At 37.6% G+C, this 18,239-nt stretch overlaps 1 protein-coding gene across 3 annotated transcripts in view; it reads left to right on the top strand.

The window, feature by feature from the left end:
- The window catches only part of MAPK8 (mitogen-activated protein kinase 8), a 113,521-nt gene that overhangs the window by 68,551 nt on the left and 26,731 nt on the right, over positions 1–18,239 (top strand). For all 3 annotated transcript variants that reach the window (XM_068548036.1, XM_068548035.1, XM_068548037.1), the window contains exons 4-5: positions 8,735–8,793; positions 8,881–9,019. In XM_068548036.1, the coding sequence (XP_068404137.1) occupies positions 8,735–8,793; positions 8,881–9,019 (198 nt within the window). The remainder of the gene's footprint in view (positions 1–8,734; positions 8,794–8,880; positions 9,020–18,239) is intronic.

An 18,239-nucleotide genomic window follows, 5' to 3' on the forward strand; every position in this document is an offset into this window, starting at 1 on the left:
AGACAGCCTAAGAGACCTCTGGGACAATATTAAACACAACAACATTCACATTATAGGGGTCCCAGAACAAGAAGAGAGAGAAAAAGGACCCAAGAAAATATTTGAAGAGATTATAGTCGAAAACTTCCCTAACACGGGAAAGGAAATAGCCACCCAAATCCAGGAGGCACAGAGAGTCCCAGGCAGGATAAACCCAAGGAGAAACACGCCGAGACACGTAGTAATCAAATTGGCAAAAATTAAAGACAAAGAAAAATTACTGAAAGCAACAAGGGAAAAACGACATACAACATACAAAGGAACTCCCATAAGGTTAACAGCTGATTTCTCAGCAGAAACTCTACAAGCCAGAAGGGAGTGGCATGACATATTTAAAGTGATGAAAGGGAAGAACCTACAACCAAGATTACTCTACCTTGCAAGGATCTCATTCAGATTCAACGGAGAAATCAAAAGCTTTACAGACAAGCAAAAGCTAAGAGAATTCACCACCACAAAACCAGCTCTACAACAAATGCTAAAGGAACTTCTCTAAGTGGGAAACACAGAGAAGAAAAGGACCTACAAAAACAAACCCATAACAATTAAGAAAATGGTAATAGGAACATACATATCGATAATTACCCTAAACGTGAATGGATTAAATGCTCCAACCAAAAGACAGAGGCTCGCTGAATGGATACAAAAACAAGACCCATATATATGCTGTCTACAAGAGACCCACTTCAGCCCTAGGGACACATACAGACTGAAAGTGAAGGGATGGAAAAAGATATTACATGCAAATGGAAATCAAAAGAAAGCTGGAGTAGCAATACTCATTTCAGGTAAAATAGACTTTAAAATAAAGAACGTTACAAGAGACAAGGAAGGACACTATGTAATGATCAAGGGATCACTCCAAGAAGAAGATATAACAATTTTAAGTACATATGCGCCCAACATAGGAGCACCTCAATACATTAGGCAATTGCTAACCACTATAAAAGAGGAAATCGACAGTAACACAATAATAGTGGGGGACTTCCTAACACCTCACTTACACCAATGGACAGATCATCCAGACAGAAAATTAATAAGGAAACACAAGCTTTAAATGACACAATAGACCAGATAGATTTAATTAATATTTTTAGGATATTCCATCCAATAACAGCAGATTACACGTTCTTCTTAAGTGCCCACGGAACATTCTCCAGGATAGATCACAACTTGGGTCACAAATCAAGCCTCAGTAAATTTAAGAAAATTGAAATCCTATCAAGCATCTTTTCTGACCACAATGCTATGAGATTAGAAATCAATTACAGGGAAAAAAACGTTAAGAACACAAACACATGGAGGCTAAACAATATGTTACTAAATAACCAAGAGATCACTGAAGAAATCAAAGAGGAAATCAAAAAATACCTAAAGACTAATGACAACAAAAACACGATGATCCAAAACCTATGGGATGCAGCAAAAGCAGTTCTAAGAGGGAAGTTTATAGCGATACAAGCCTACCTCAAGAAACAAGAAAAATCTCAAATAAACAATCTAACCTTACACCTAAAGGAACTAGAGAAACAAGAACAAACAAAACCCAAAGTTAGTAGAAGGAAAGAAATCATAAAGATCAGAGCAGAAATAAATGAAATAGAAACAAAGAAAACAATAGCAAAGATCAATAAAACTAAAAGCTAGTTCCTTGAGAAGATAAAATTGATAAACCATGAGCCAAACTCATCAAGAAAAAGAGGGAGAGGACTCAAATCAATAAAATTAGAAATGAAAAAGGAGAAGTTACAGTAGACACCGCAGAAATACAAAGCATCCTAAGAGACTACTACAAGCAACTCTATGCCAATAAAATGGACAACCTGGAAGAAATGGACAAATTCTTAGAAAGGTACAATCTCCCAAGACTGAACCAGGAAGAAATAGAAAATATGAACAGACCAGTCACAGGTAATGAAATTGAAACTGTGATTAAGAATCTTCCAACAAACAAAAGTCCAGGACCACATGGCTTCACAGGTGAATTCTATGAAACACTTAGAGAAGAGCTAACACCCATCCTTCTCAAACTCTTCCAAACAATTTCAGAGGAAGGAGCACTCCCAAACTCATTCTATGAGGCCACCATCACCCTGATACCAAAACCAGACAAAGATACTACAAAAAAAGAAAATTACAGACCAATATCACTGATGAATATAGATGCAAAAATCCTCAACAAAATACTAGCAAACAGAGTCCAACAACACATTTAAAGGATCATACACCATGATCAAGAGGGATTTATCCCAGGGATGCAAGGATTCTTCAATATATGCAAATCAATCAGTGTGATACACCATATTAACAAATTGAAGAATAAAAACCATATGATCATCTCAGTAGATGCAGAAAAAGCTTTTGACAATATTCAACACCCATTTATGATAAAAACTCTCCAAAACGTGGGCATAGAGGGAACCTTCGTCAACATAATAAAGGCCATATATTACAAACCCACAGCAAACATCATTCTCAATGGTGAAAAACTGAAAGTATTTCCTCTAAGATCAGGAACAAGACAAGGATGTCCACTCTCACCTCTATTATTCACCATGGTTTTGGAAGTCTTGGCCATGGCAATCAGAGAAGAAAAAGAAATAAAAGGAATACAAATTGGAACAGAAGAAGTAAAACTGTCACTGTTTGCAGATGACATGATACTATACATAGATAATCCTAAAGATGCCACCAGAAGACTACTGGAGCTAATCAATGAATCTAGTAGAGTAGCAGGATACAAAATTAATGCACAGAAATCTCTTGCATTCCTATACACTAATGATATAAAATCTGAAAGAGAAATTAAGGAAACACTCCCATTTACCATTGCAACAAAAAGAATAAAATACCTAGGAATAAACCTACCTAAGGAGACAAAAAACCTGTGTGCAGAAAAGTGTAAGACACTGATGAAAGAAATTCAAGATAATACCAACAGATGGAGAGATATACCATGTTCTTGGATTGGAAGAATTAGTATTGTGAAAATGACTGTTCTACCCAAAGCAATCTATAGATTCAGTGCAACCCCTATCAAATTACCGATGGCATTTTTTACAGAACTAGAACAAAAAATCTTAAAATTTGTATGGAGACACAAAAGACTCTGAACAGCCAGAGCAGTCTTGAGGGAAAAAAAACGAAACTGGAGGAATCAGACTCCCTGACTTCAGACTATACTACAAAGCTACAGTAATCAAGACAAGGTGGTACTGGCACAAAAACAGAAATATAGATCAATGGAACAGGTTAGAAAGCCCAGAGATAAACCCACACACCTATGGTCAACTAATCTGTGACAAAGGAGGCAAGGATATACAATGGAGAAAAGACAGTCTCTTCAATAAGTGGTGCTGGGAAAACTGGACAGTTACATGTAAAAGAATGAAATTAGAACACTCCCTAACACCATACACAGAAATAAACTTAAAATGGATTAGAGACCTAAATGTAAGACTGGACACTATAAAACTCTTAGAGGAAAACATAGGAAGAACACTCTTTGACATAAATCACAGCAAGATCATTTTTGATCCACCTCCTAGAATAATGGAAATAAAAACAAAAATAAACAAATGAGACCTAATGAAACTTAAAAAGTTCTGCAAAGCAAAGGAGACTACAAACAAGACGAAAAGACAACCCTCAGAATGGGAGAAAATATTTGCAAACAAATTAACGGACAAAGTATAAACAGCTCATGCAGCTCAATATTAAAAAAACAAACAACCCAATCCAAAAATGGGCAGAAGACCTAAATAGAGATTTCTCCAAAGAAGACATACAGATGGCCAAGAAGCACATGAAAAGCTGTTCAACATCACTAATTATTAGAGAAATGCAAATCAAAACTACAATGAGGTATCACCTCACATCAGAAAATCTACAAACAACAAATGCTGGAGAGGGTGTGGAAAAAAGGGAACCCTCTTGCACTGTTGGCGGGAATGTAAATTTATACAGCCACTATGGAGAACAGTATGGAGGTTCCTTAAAAAACTAAAAGTAGAATTACCATATGACCCAGTAATCCCACTACTGGGCATATAGCCAGAGAAAACCATAATTCAAAAAGACACATGCACCCCAAAGTTCATTGCAGCACTATTTACAATAGCCTGGTCATGGAAGCAACCTAAATGCCCATCAACAGACGAATGGATAAAGAAGTAGTGGTACATATATACAATGGGATATTACTCAGCCATAAAAGGGAACGAAATTTGGTCATTTGTAGAGACGTGGTTCGCTCTAGAGATTGTCATACAGAGTGAAGTAAGTCAGAAAGAGAAAAACAAATATCGTATATTAATGCATATATGTGGAGCCTAGAAAAATGGTACAGATGAACCGGTTTGCATGACAGAAATAGAGACACAGATGTAGAGAACAAACGTATGGACAACAAGGGTGGAAAGTGGCAGGGTGGGTGTGTTGAATTGGGAGATTGGAATTGACATGTATACACTAATATGTATAAAATGGATAACTAATAAGAACCTGCTGTATAAAAAAATTAAATAAAATTCAAAAAAAAATTATGGCAGATGGAAAGTAAGTGTTGAGATTTAAGGAGAAAGAAGATTGTTGTGAGCTTTAATGAAACGGGACAGCTTTGGGGAAGGGTGGACCTAGACTGTTTCTTAAAGATGGAGTAAAAATTGGGTTATTGAAGGAAGGGAGCCTCCCAGAGAGGAAGAATAGTATTTAAAAAGAGGCATAGAGACGATCACCAAACTCATGTTAAGTAATGTTATCATAATATTTCTGTCGGCGATTACATTTAAAATATCAATGTGTGTGTGTATATAGAGAAAGAAATCTGTTTGAAAAGTAAAATTTATATATAATATATGTAATCAGAGATACATATGTTATATATACATATGTGAGATGTATGACTTATTTTTCCTTATCCACAGAATTCAGCTACCATGTATATATAAATAAACTTATTTTATTAACCAGAAAAAAAAAAAAAAGGCATAGAGATAAAGATTACAGTCAGTCAGTGATCGGGAAGAAGTTGCGTCAGCCATTCTTGTTCTAGATGGGAGCCAAGTATGTTGCTTGTCAAGATTTTGCTGGTGGCCTCCTGCCCTGGAATAGAACTGCTCGTACCCCTTGGAGCCTGTTTCGTGGCAATGTCGTGGTGGCATTACCTTGGTTTTGCATTGGGGAGAGATGGCCAGTGACACCTACCTCCTGAGCCTGGGTGACTGCAAAGAAAGATGGTTCTGTCAACTAAATGGAGGGCATGGAAAGCTTGTTTCACATGATTAACCCTTTAGTGGAGGTGGCACAGATTCATCCAGGTAATACCCTTGGCACCTAGAAGAGTGCTTGCACGGAATAGGTGCTCAAAACATAACTTGTTCAGTGAATGAATGTGAATAAAGATAGGGAAAAGAGGAATGGTAATGGAATTTTTCCACTCCCTGATGGATGGATGCTTTTGTAATGTCTTGCCTTTTTGTGCAAATCATCTCTTCATTGGTCTAAACATCTCTGGTTTTTCCCATTCCCTTCTTCTTTTTTTTTTAATTGAGGTAAAATACAAGAACAATAAAACTTACTATCTTAACCATTTTTAAGTGTACAATTCAGTAGTGCTAAGTACATTCATATTGTGCATTTTCCACTCTTTTCATAGATGGTTTTGGGTTTCCTTTTCAACTTGGTCACTTATCTCCAAATGCACTTGGATATGTCACCTGGTACACAGTACTGCATGTCTGATTGAATCCTCTGAGAGGAGCTGAGGCATGTCATCTCTTAACTGTGGACATTGTAATCCTGTTTGGAAATCTGGTCACCATTTGACTCACATTATCTAATAAGCAAGTTATTCTTTGTCATAGACCAGCTAATAGGTCTTTCCCATTCTTTAGTATAGTACTTTCTGTATCTCCCTATTCAGTTTCATATGTGAAATCTGGCTCCTCTTACTAGACTGTTGGGGATTGCTTTCTTCTTTGTTCTGATTTTTCACTTGTTGGCTTCACTTACCAGTTTTGCTCAGGATGCCTTCATAATAGTTGGATTAGTTCATTAGCAACCTGCAAAAATTACATCTCTAACTATAAAAATTGCCCATATCTCCCAATTCTTCAACCTATTCACAAGGATATTGTTATTAGTGACATTTTCAAAAATGCCTTTTTGAAACCTTCATATATTATATCTGGTTGCATTTCTCTGATCTGCTGCTGTTCTTTGTTGTTACTATTGCTGTTGTTGTTTTTATTCACAGAAGTATAAAGTTTCCCAGTGAATTTTTACGTGTTCCTAGTAATTTTTACTTCTTTTAAAGTAGTCATATTCCACCCACTTAATCAGTCCTTGACTTTTGTTTGTCCAGTATATGATTGATGTAATTTTCTTTATTTCTCTTTTTGAGAAGCAAGACAACTGTCCTTTTAATCTTTTTTTATATAACCGCTTTCTTACGATACAATTCACATATCGTACAACTAATCCATTTAATTCAGTGGTTTTTAGTATATTCACTGATATATGTGACTGTCACCACAGTCAGTTCTAGAACATCTTCATCACCTCAAAAAGAGACGCCATTCCTTTAGCTCTCATTCCCCCATCTTCCATATTCCTTAGTTCTAAGCAACTGCTAAACTCCTTTCTGTCTCTGTATGCCTTTCATCTTTAACACCTGTCTTCTACTCTGGGATTTCCCAGATATTAATGGGAATGGTTTAACTAATTCTCCAAGTCTCCAAGTGTACAGTTTATCTGGTTAGGAGACATGAATTCGTTTAGAACAACTAGATACTTATTCCTCTGTCTTAAACAAATTTGTTTTACCCTCTCTGATCTGAAAAGTACTTTTCTGAATTTATTCACTGAATATATATTTGAATGCCTTCTATAAGCAAAGCGTTATGCTTAAATGAGTAACACGGATTCTGCTTTCATGAAGTTTATGTCTAGAAAAACATTCCCATTCCTAAGTATAATTGTCAACAGACATTTCAAAAATATGTGTGAGGTGTTTTCCTGAATGCTGGAATTGTAAAGGGGAATAAGAGGCTGTTGTGAAAGGGAGACTATACTACGGTGTGTTAAATGCCATAATAACATATAAGATATTGTGGGGACAAAGTAGAATATTCAGGTCTGTCAAGGACTAGGGGTTGTCAGACCCTACAAAAGAGGCCTATCTTGAAGGTTTTTTTAGTAGTTTCGTAGGTAAATGACCAACATAGGGAATAGTAAGTTTAAAGGCCTTGACAGTTTTTTGAAAACAATATTCTTGCTCAAGTGTCAAGTTTAATAGAGAGCTTAGCAAGAGAAGAAGTGGGTTGCTATCCTGTTATGGAGGGCTTTGAATGTACTGCAAGGGAGTTTTGGCTTTTCTTTTTTTGGTGGCATTAGGTTTTTGAGAAGGTGAGTAATATGATCAGGTCTTTTCATTACCATATATTATAAGCAGTAAAATGGTAGCTGGGTTTGCAGAAAACCGTTGTTAGGGAACCAAGTGTTAGAAGTTACTATGGCATGAACAGTCTAAATGAGATGTTAGAATCCTCAGTATAAATAGTGGCACAGGGAGTGAAAAGAAGAGGTTGAAATTCAGACTAACAAAGAACGGATGGCATTCTTTTAAATGTTTATTATGGTACAAATATTGAAAAAAGTCAAAAATCACTCTCAGCTTTCTATTGTAAAACAAAAGACACTCTGGAAAAGTAAGGGGTTTGGGTTGGAAGGATAATGAGTTCAATTTTATATTATTTTGTGAGACCTCATGTGAGGTAGCTGTGAAAATCTGAGACTCGTAAACTAAGCAAGGACTTTTAATGAGTATTTGGAAATTATCCACATAGAGATGTTTGGAGAAAAAGACATACATAGTATCACCCAGGAAAAGGGTACAGATAAAGGAGGAGGATTAAAACAAAATAGTGGGAAAGAGAGCATGCCTATGGATAAACTAGTGGAATAGACTGGAAATGAGGAAAACTGGGAAAGTGCAGTATTATGAAAAACCAGGGGGCAGAAGGGCTGAGATTATATAGAAATATTGAGTTGCATAAGAGCTGGCAGAAGGTATTTAAGATTTGCTTACAAATTATGTAGAGGATTGTATAATGTAGGTTCTTGATAATTGAATGTTCATAAATGGAATGGATTTTGTGGAGCTCTTCTGTTGATATTGTGTGTGTGTGAAGGCTGTTTTTTTAGAGCAGTTTTAGGTTCACAGCAAGATTGAGAGAAAGGTACAGAGATTTCCCATATACCCCCTGCCCCTGCACATGCACAGCTTTCCTTATTATTAACATCCCCCACCAGAGTGGTGCATTTGTTATAATCAGTGAACCTACATTGATACCTCCTTATCACCCAAAGTCCATAGTTTACATTAGGTTTCACTCTTGGTGTTGTACATTCTATGGGTTTGGATAAATGTACAATGACATATATCTACCATTATAGTATCATTCAGAGTATTGTCACTGCCCTTAAGATCCTCTGTGCTCTGCTTCCCTCCCTGCCCCCAACCCCTGGCCGTAAAGTTTTAATATATAAAATAAAAGGGATTACTTAAACTTAGAACATAAGACTTGAAAAATTTTACACTGAAGGTGGCTTTATTTTAATCCATGTATTTGCAGTTCCCAAATGAAAATATTAAGGAATTTCTAATTTTCCTGTTTCTCTGCTTTTGCCACAGATAATTGGCCTTTTGAATGTTTTTACACCACAGAAATCCCTAGAAGAATTTCAAGATGTGTAAGTGTGATAATTAATATTTTGTTAATACATTGTTCTTCGATTGTTACTGTGTACTTTAGCTGTCATATTTTTTCACCCATGAAGTTACATAGTCATGGAGCTCATGGATGCAAATCTTTGTCAAGTGATTCAGATGGAACTAGATCATGAAAGAATGTCCTACCTTCTCTATCAGATGCTGTGTGGAATCAAGCACCTTCACTCTGCTGGAATTATTCATCGGGTTAGTAGAAAAAACTATCATATTCTTTTTCTAATCATAGAGGTATAATTCATGTAACATAAAATTAACCATCTTAAAGTGTACAATTCAGTGATATTTAGTGCATTCACAACATTGTGCAACCACTACCGATACCAAATTTCAAAATATATTCATTGCCCCAAAAGAAAACCGCCTACCCATTAGGCAGTAGCTCCCCATTCCCCTCTCACCCCAACACCTGGCATATACCAGTCTGCTTTCTGTGTCCATGGATATACCTCTTCTGGATGTTTCATACAGGTGAAATCATACAATATATGACCTTTTGTGTCTGGTTTCTTTAACTTAGCATAGTGTTTTCAAGTTCACCCATATTGAAGCATATATCAGTAGTTCATTCCTTTTTATGACCGATTAATATTCTGTTGTATGTATTTACCACATTTTGTTTATCCATTCATCCATTCATGGACATTTGGGTTATTTCCACCTTTTAGCTTTTGTGGATAGTGCTGTTATGAACATTAAGGTACAGGTATTTGTTTGAGTTCCTGTTTTCAGTTCTTTTGGGTATCTACCTTGGAGTTGAATTGCTGGGTCATATTTAACTTTCTGAGGAACGAACAAACTGTTTTCCACAGTGGCTACACCATTTTACATTCCCAGCAATGGTGCACGAAAGTTCCATCTTCCCCAAATCTTTGCTAATATTTAATGACTTTTTCATTCTAGCCATCCTAGTGAGTATGAAGTGGCATCTCATTGTGGTTTTGACTTGCATTTCTCTAATGACATTGAGCATCTTTTCATGTTTGTTGGACGTTTATATATCTTCTTGGGAGAAATGTCTATTCAAGCTCTGCCCATTTTTTAATTGAGTTGTTTATCTTTGTTGTTGAGTTATTAGAGTTCTTTATATATTCTGAATACTAGACCCTTATCAGATAAGTAATTTGTAAATATTTTCTCCTAATTTGTATGTTGTTTTTTTTCACTTCCTTGATCTCTTTTGATATGCAGATGTTTTTACTTTTCATGAAAATCAGTTTATTTTTTCTTTGGTCGCTTGTCCTTTTAGTGTCATATGTAAGACTCCATTGTGAAATCTGAGGTCATTAAGATTCACCCTTAGTGTTCCATCAAGAGTTTTATAGTTTTGGCTCTTACATTTAGGTTTTTGACCCATTTTGAGTTAATTTTTGTATATGGTATGAGATAAGGTGCCAACTTCATTCTTTCGCTTGTGGAAATCCAGTTATCCCAGCATCATTTATTAAAAAGACTATTGTTTTCTAATTGAATGGTCTTGGCACCCTTATTGAAATTCAGTTGGCCATAGACTTATGGTTTTATTTTTGGACTCATAGTTCTCTATTCCATTGGTCTTTGTGTCTGTGCTTATATCAGTACCACATTATTTTGATCACTGTAGCTTTGTAGAAAATTTTGAAATGGGAAAGTGTGAGTCTACCAACTTTATTCTTTCTCAATATCATTTTGACTATTCAGGGCCCCTTGTGATTCCACATGAATTTGAGTATCAGCTTTTCCATTTCTGCAGAAAAGGCTGTTAGAATTTTAATAAGGATTTCATCGACTCTGTACATTGCTTGGGTAGTTTTGCCATCTTAACTATATTTAGTATTCAGATTCATGAACACAGGATGCCTTTCCATTTACTTAGGTTGTATTAGTCTGTTTGGGGTACCATAACAAAATACCACAGACTGGGTAGCTTAAAAAACAGAAATTTATTTTCTCACAGTTTTGGAGGTTAGAAGTCCAGGACCAAGGTGCAAATAAATTCAGTTTCTGGTGAGATCTCTCTTCCTGGCTTGAAGATAGCTGCCTTCTTGCTGTGTCCTCACATGCCCTTTCCTCTGTGCATGCAGGAAGAGAGAGCAAACTCTGGTGTCTCTTTCTTTTCTATAAGGACATCAGTTCTTTTGTATTGGGGTCCCACCCTCATGACTTCATTTAACCTTAATTACCTCCATAAGGGCCTGATATCCAAATACAGTCACATTAGGGGTTAGGGCTTCAATGTTTGCATTTGGGTAGGGAAGAACACAGTGCAGTCTATGACAGATCTTCTTTTATGTTTTATAGTTTTCAGTGTAGTTTTAATTAACGTCCTTAGTTAAAACCTTTTCCTAGGTATTTTATTCTTTTGGAAGCTATTATAAATGGAATTGTTTTCTTAATTTCTCTTTCAGATGGTTCATTGCTAGTGTATAAGAAACACAACTGATTTTTGTGTGTTAGTCTTATATCCTGCATCTTTGCTCAGTTTATTCTAATAGGGTTTTTTTCCTACAGTTTGCTATATATAAGATCACATCATCTGCTCAGTAGTTTTATTTCTTCCTTTCCAATTTGGGTACCTTATGTTTCTTTTTTTGTCTAGTTGCTCTGGCTAGAACTTCCAGTAAAATGTTGAATAGAAGTGACAAAAGTGGGCATCTTGTTTTATTGTTTATCTTAGGGGAAAGACTTTCAGTTTTCACCATTAAGTGTGATATTACCTGTGAGATTTCACTCTTTATGTGTCTGAGTAAGTTTCCTTCTGCATTGGAGTTAATCACATTTTGCAGTTAGAGGGTACAGACTCCAAAAGACTACCCTCACTTCAGACTAGCTGGCTGCAAATTTGGGGTCCCCACAGCCACTCGCAGGTTCAGTAATTCACTAGAATGATTCACATAACTCCAAAAAGTACTACACTTAAAAGCTTTATTACAGCTAAAGGATACAAATTAGAACCAACCAAAGGAGGAGATGCATAGGGCAGAATGTCGGAGAGTCATGGAGATTTCAGTCATTCGTCCTTTTCCTCCCAGCCACAAAGTATGAGAATGTGTGCGGGGTATTGCCAGCCAGGAAAGTTCACTCCAAAGTTTTTTTTTTTTTTTTTTTTTAAACATCTTTATTGAAGTATAATTGCCTTACAATGGTGTGTTAGCTTCTGCTTTATAACAAAGTGAATCAGTTATACATATACAATATGTTCCCATTTCTCTTCCCTCTTGCATCTCCCTCCCTCCCACCCTCCCCATCCCACCCCTCTAGGTGGTCACAAAGCACCAAGCTGATCTCCCTGTGCTATGCGGCTGCTTCCCACTAGCTATCTATTTTACATTTGGTAGTGTATGTATGTCCATGACACTCTCTTACCCTGTCACATCTCACCCCACCCCCTCCCCATATCCTCAAGTCCATTCTCTAGTAGGTCTGTGTCTTTATTCCCGTCTTGCCACTAGGTTCTTCATGGCCTTTTTTTTTTTTTTCCCTTAGATTCAGTATATATGTGTTAGCATACTGTATTTGTTTTTCTCTTTCTGACTTACTTCACTCTGTATGACAGACTCTAACTCCATCCACCTCATTACAAATACCTCCATTTCATTTCTTTTTATGGCTGAGTAATATTCCATTGTATATATGTGCCACATCTTCTTTATCCATTCATCTGTCGATGGACATTTAGGTTGCTTCCATGTCCTGGCTATTGTAAATAGAGCTGCAATGAACATTTTGGTACGTGACTCTTTTTGACCTATGGTTTTCTCAGGGTATATGCCCAGTAGTGGGATTGCTGGGTCGTATGGTAGTTCTATTTGTAGTTTTTTAAGGAACCTCCATACTGTTCTCCATAGTGGCTGTATCAATTTACATTCCCACCAACAGTGCAAGAGTGTTCCCTTTCCTCCACACCCTCTCCAGCATTTATTGTTTCTAGATTTTTTGATGGTGGCCATTCTGACCGGTGTGAGATGATGTCTCATTGTAGTTTTGACTTGCATTTCTCTAATGATTAATGATGTTGAGCATTCTTCCATGTGTCTGTAGGCCATCTGTATATCTTCTTTGGAGAAATGTCTATTTAGGTCTTCTGCCCATTTTTGGATTGGGTTGTTGGTTTTTTTGTTATTGAGCTGCATGAGCTGCTTGTAAATCTTGGAGATTAATCCTTTGTCAGTTGCTTCATTTGCAAATATTTTCTCCCATTCTGAGGGTCGTCTTTTGGTCTTGTTTATGGTTTCCTTTGCTGTGCAAAAGCTTTTAAGTTTCATTAGGTCCCATTTGTTTATTTGTGTTCTTATTTCCATTTCTCTGGGAGCTGGGTCAAAAAGAATCTTGCTGTGATGTATGTCATAGAGTGTTCTGCCTATGTTTTCCTCTAAGAGTTTGATAGTGTCTGCCCTTACACTTAGGTCTTTAATCCATTTTGAGTTTATTTTTGTGCATGGTGTCAGGGAGTGTTCTAATTTCATACTTTTACATGTACCTGTCCAATTTTCCCAGCACCACTTATTGAAGAGGCTGTCTTTTCTCCACTGTATATGCTTGCCTCCTTTATCGAAGATAAGGTGACCATATGTGTGTGGGTTTATCTCTGGGCTTTCTATCCTGTTCCATTGATCTATATTTCTGTTTTTGTGCCAGTACCAAACTGTCTTGATTACTGAAGCTTTGTAATATAGTCTGAAGTCAGGGAGCCTGATTCCCCCAGCTCCATTTTTCGTTCTCAAGATTGCTTTGGCTATTCGGGGTCTTTTGTGTTTCCATACAAATTGTGAAATTTTTTGTTCTAGTTCTGTGAAAAATGCCAGTGGTAGTTTGATAGGGATTGCATTGAATCTGTAGATTGCTTTGGGTAGTAGAGTCATTTTCACAATGTTGATTCTTCCAATCCAGGAACATGGTATATCTCTCCATCTATTTGTATCATCTTTAATTTCTTTCATCAGTGTCTTATAATTTTCTGCATACAGGTCTTTTGTCTCCTTAGGTAGGTTTATTCCTAGATATTTTATTCTTTTTGTTGCAATGGTAAACGGGAGTGTTTTCTTAATTTCACTTTCAGATTTTTCGTCATTAGTGTATAGAAATGCAAGAGATTTCTGTGCATTAATTTTGTATCCTGCTACTTAACCAAATTCATTGATTAGCTCTAGGAGTTTTCTGGTAGCATCTTTAGGATTCTCTATGTATAGTATCATGTCATCTGCAAATAGTGACAGCTTTACTTCTTCTTTTCCGATTTGGATTCCTTTTATTTCTTTGTCTTCTCTGATTGCTGTGGCTAACACTTCCAAAACTATGTTGAATAATAGTGGTGAGAGTGGGCAACCTTGTCTTGTTCCTGATCTTAGTGGAAATGGTTTCAGTTTTTCACCATTGAGGACAATGTTGGCTGTGGGTTTGTCATATATGGCCTTTATTATGTTGAGGAAAGTTCCCTCTATGCCTACTTTCTGCAGGGCTTTTATCATAAATGGGTGTTGAATTTTGTCGAAAGCTTTCTCTGCATCTATTGAGATGATCATATGGTTTTTCTCCTTCAATTTGTTAATAAGGTGTATCACATTGATTGATTTGCGTATATTGAAGAATCCTTGCATTCCTGGGATAAACCCCACTTGATCATGGTGTATGATCCTTTTAATGTGCTGTTGGATTCTGTTTGCTAGTATTTTGTTGAGGATTTTTGCATCTATGTTCATCAGTGATATTGGCCTGTAGTTTTCTTTCTTTGTGACATCTTTGTCTGGTTTTGGTATCAGGGTGATGGTGGCCTCGTAGAATGAGTTTGGGAGTGTTCCTCCCTCTGCAATATTTTGGAAGAGTTTGAGAAGGATAGGTGTTAGCTCTTCTCTAAATGTTTGATAGAATTCGCCTGTGAAGCCATCTGGTCCTGGGCTTTTGTTTGTTGGAAGGTTTTTAATCACAGTTTCAATTTCAGTGCTTGTGATTGGTCTGTTCATATTTTCTATTTCTTCCTGGTTCAGTCTCGGCAGTTTGTGCATTTCTAAGAATCTGTCCATTTCTTCCAGGTTGTCCATTTTATTGGCATAGAGTTGCTTGTAGTAATCTCTCATGATCTTTTGTATTTCTGCAGTGTCAGTGGTTACTTCTCCTTTTTCATTTCTAATTCTATTGATTTGAGTCTTCTCCCTTTTTCTCTTGATGAGTCTGGCTAATGGTTTATCAATTTTGTTTATCGTCTCAAAGAACCAGCTTTTAGTTTCATTGATTTTTGCTATTGTTTCCTTCATTTCTTTTTCATTTATTTCTGACCTAATCTTTATGATTTCTTTCCTTCTGCTGGCTTTTGGGGTTTTTTTGTTCTTCTTTCTCTAATTGCTTTAGGTGCAAGGTTAGGTTGTTTATTCGAGATGTTCCCTGTTTCTTGAGGTAGGCTTGTATTGCTATAAACTTCCCTCTTAGCACTGCTTTTGCTGCGTCCCATAGGTTTTGGGTCGTCGTATCTCCATTGTCATTTGTTTCTAGGTATTTTTTGATTTCCCCTTTGATTTCTTCAGTGATCACTTCGTTATTAAGTAGTGTATTGTGTAGGCTCCATGTGTTTGTATTTTTTACAGGTCTTTTCCTGTAATTGATATCTAGTCTCATAGCGTTGTGGTCGGAAAAGATACTTGATACGATTTCAGTTTTCTTAAATTTACCAAGGCTTGATTAGTGACCCAAGATATGATCTATCCTGGAGAATGTTCCATGAGCACTTGAGAAAAATGTGTATTCTGTTGTTTTTGGGTGGAATGTCCTATAAATATCAATTAAGTCCATCTTGTTTAATGTATCATTTAAAGCTTGTGTTTCCTTATTTATTTTCATTTTGGATGATCTGTCCATTGGTGAAAGTGGGGTGTTAAAGTCCCCTACTATGATTGTGTTGCTGTCGATTTCCCCTTTTATGGCTGTTAGTATTTGCCTTATGTATTGAGGTGCTCCTATGTTGGGTGCATAAATATTTACAATTGTTATACCTTCCTCTTGGATTGATCCCTTGATCATTATATAGTGTCCTTCTTTGTCTCTTGTAATAGTCTTTATTTTAAAGTCTATTTTGTCTGATATGAGAATTGCTACTCCAGCTTTCTTTTGATTTCCATTTGCATGGAATATCTTTTTCTATCCCCTCACTTTCAGTCTGTATGTGTCTCTAGGTCTGAAGTGGGTCTCCTGTAGACAGCATATATATGGGTCTTGCTTTTGTATCCATTCAGCCAGCCTGTGTCTTTTGGTGGGAGCATTTAATCCATTTACATTCAAGGTAATTATTGATATGTATGTTCCTATTCCCATTTTCTTAAATGTTTTGGGTTTGTTATTGTAGGTGTTTTCCTTCTCTTGTGTTTCTTGCCTAGAGAAGTTCCTTTAGCATTTGTTGTAAAGCTGGTTTGGTGGTGCTGAACTCTCTCAGCTTTTGCTTGTCTGTAAAGGTTTTAATTTCTCCATCACATCTGAATGAGATCCTTGCTGGGTAGAGTAATCTTGGTTGTAGGTTTTTCTCCTTCATGACTTTAAGTATATCCTGCCACTCCCTTCTGGCTTGCAGAGTTTCTGCTGAAAGATCAGATGTTAACCTTATGGGGATTCCCTTGTGTGTTATTTGTTGTTTTTCCCTTGCTGCTTTTAATATGTATTCCTTATATTTAATTTTTGACAGTTTGATTAATATGTGTCTTGGCGTGTTTCTCCTTGGGTTTATCCTGTATGGGACTCTCTGTGCTTCCAGGACTTGATTAACTATTTCCTTTCCCATATTAGGGAAGTTTTCAACTATAATCTCTTCAAATATTTTCTCAGTCCCTTTCTTTTTCTCTTCTTCTTCTGGGACCCCTATAATTCGAATGTTGGTGCGTTTAATGTTGTCCCAGAGGTCTCTGAGACTGTCCTCAGTTCTTTTCATTCTTTTTTCTTTATCCTGCTCTGCAGTAGTTATTTCCACCATTTTATCTTCCAGGTCACTTATCCTTTCTTCTGCCTCAGTTATTCTGCTATTGATCCCATCTAGAGTATTTTTAATTTCATTTATTGTGTTTTTCATCATTGCTTGGTTCCTCTTTAGTTCTTCTACGTCCTTGTTAAATATTTCTTGCATTTTGTCTATTCTATTTCCCAGATTTTGGATCATCCTTACTATCATTATTCTGAATTCTTTTTCAGGTAGACTACCTATTTCCTCTTCATTTGTTAAGTCTGGTGTGCTTTGACCCTGCTCCTTCATCTGCTGTGTGTTTTTCTGTCGTCTCATTTTGTTTATCTTACTGTGTTTGGGGTCTCCTTTTCACAGGCTGCAGGTTCGTAGTTCCCGTTGTTTTTGGTATCTGTCCCCAGTGGCTAAGGTTGGTTCAGTGGGTTGTCTAGGCTTCCTGGTGGAGGGAACTAGTGCCTGAGCTCTGGTGGATGAGGCTGGATCTTGTCTTTCTGGTGGGCACGTCCACGTCTGGTGGTGTATTTTGGGGTGTCTGTGGCCTTATTATGATTTTAGGCAGCCTCTCTGCTAATGGATGGGGCTGTGTTCCTGTCTTGCTAGTTGTTTGGCATAGGGTGTTCAGCACTGTAGCTTGCTGGTCATTGAGTGATGCTGGGTCTTGATGTTGAGATGGAGATCTCTGAGAGATTTTTGCCGTTTGGTATTACATGGAGCTGGGAGGTCTCTTGTGGACCAGTGTCCTGAAGTTGGCTCTCCCACCTCAGAGGTACGGCCCTGATGCCTGGCTGGAGCACCAAGAGCCTTTCGTCCACACGGCTCAGAGTAAAAGGGAGAAAAAATAGAAAGAAAGAAAGAAAGAAAGAGGCTATAATATAGTGAAGTAAAATAAAGCTATTACAAAGCAAAGCGATACAGACAAAATCTCACCCAGAAGCATATACATATACACTCACAAAAAAAGGAAAAGGGGAAAAATTAATATATCCTGCTCCCAAAGTCCACCTCCTGAATTTGGGATGATTAGTTGTCTATTCAGGTATTCAACAGATGCATCACATCAAGTTGTTTGTGGAGTTTTAATCCGCTGCTTCTGAGGCTGCTGGGAGAGATTTCCCCTTCTCTTCTCTGTTCGCACAGCTCCTGGGGATCAGCTTTGGATTTGGACCCGCCTCTGCGTGTAGGTCGCCTGAGGGCGTCTGTTTCCCGCCCAGACAGGATGGGGTTAAAGGAGCAGCTGCTTCGGGGGCTCTGGCTCACCCAGGCCGCGGGGAGGGAGGGGTACGGAGGAGGCGGGGCGAGCCTGCGGCGTCAGAGGCCGGCTTGACGTTGCACCAGCCTGAGGCGCGCAGTGCGTTCTTCCGGGGAAGTTGTCCCTGGATCACGGGACCCTGGCAGTGGCGGGCCGCACAGACTCCCAGGAGGGGCGGTGTGGAGAGTGACCTGTGCTCGCACACAGGATTTTTGGAGGCGGCAGCAGCAGCCCCAGCGTCTCAC

The sequence above is a fragment of the Eschrichtius robustus genome, chromosome 7, assembly GCF_028021215.1.
Source record: "Eschrichtius robustus isolate mEscRob2 chromosome 7, mEscRob2.pri, whole genome shotgun sequence".
Lineage (NCBI taxonomy): Eukaryota > Metazoa > Chordata > Mammalia > Artiodactyla > Eschrichtiidae > Eschrichtius > Eschrichtius robustus.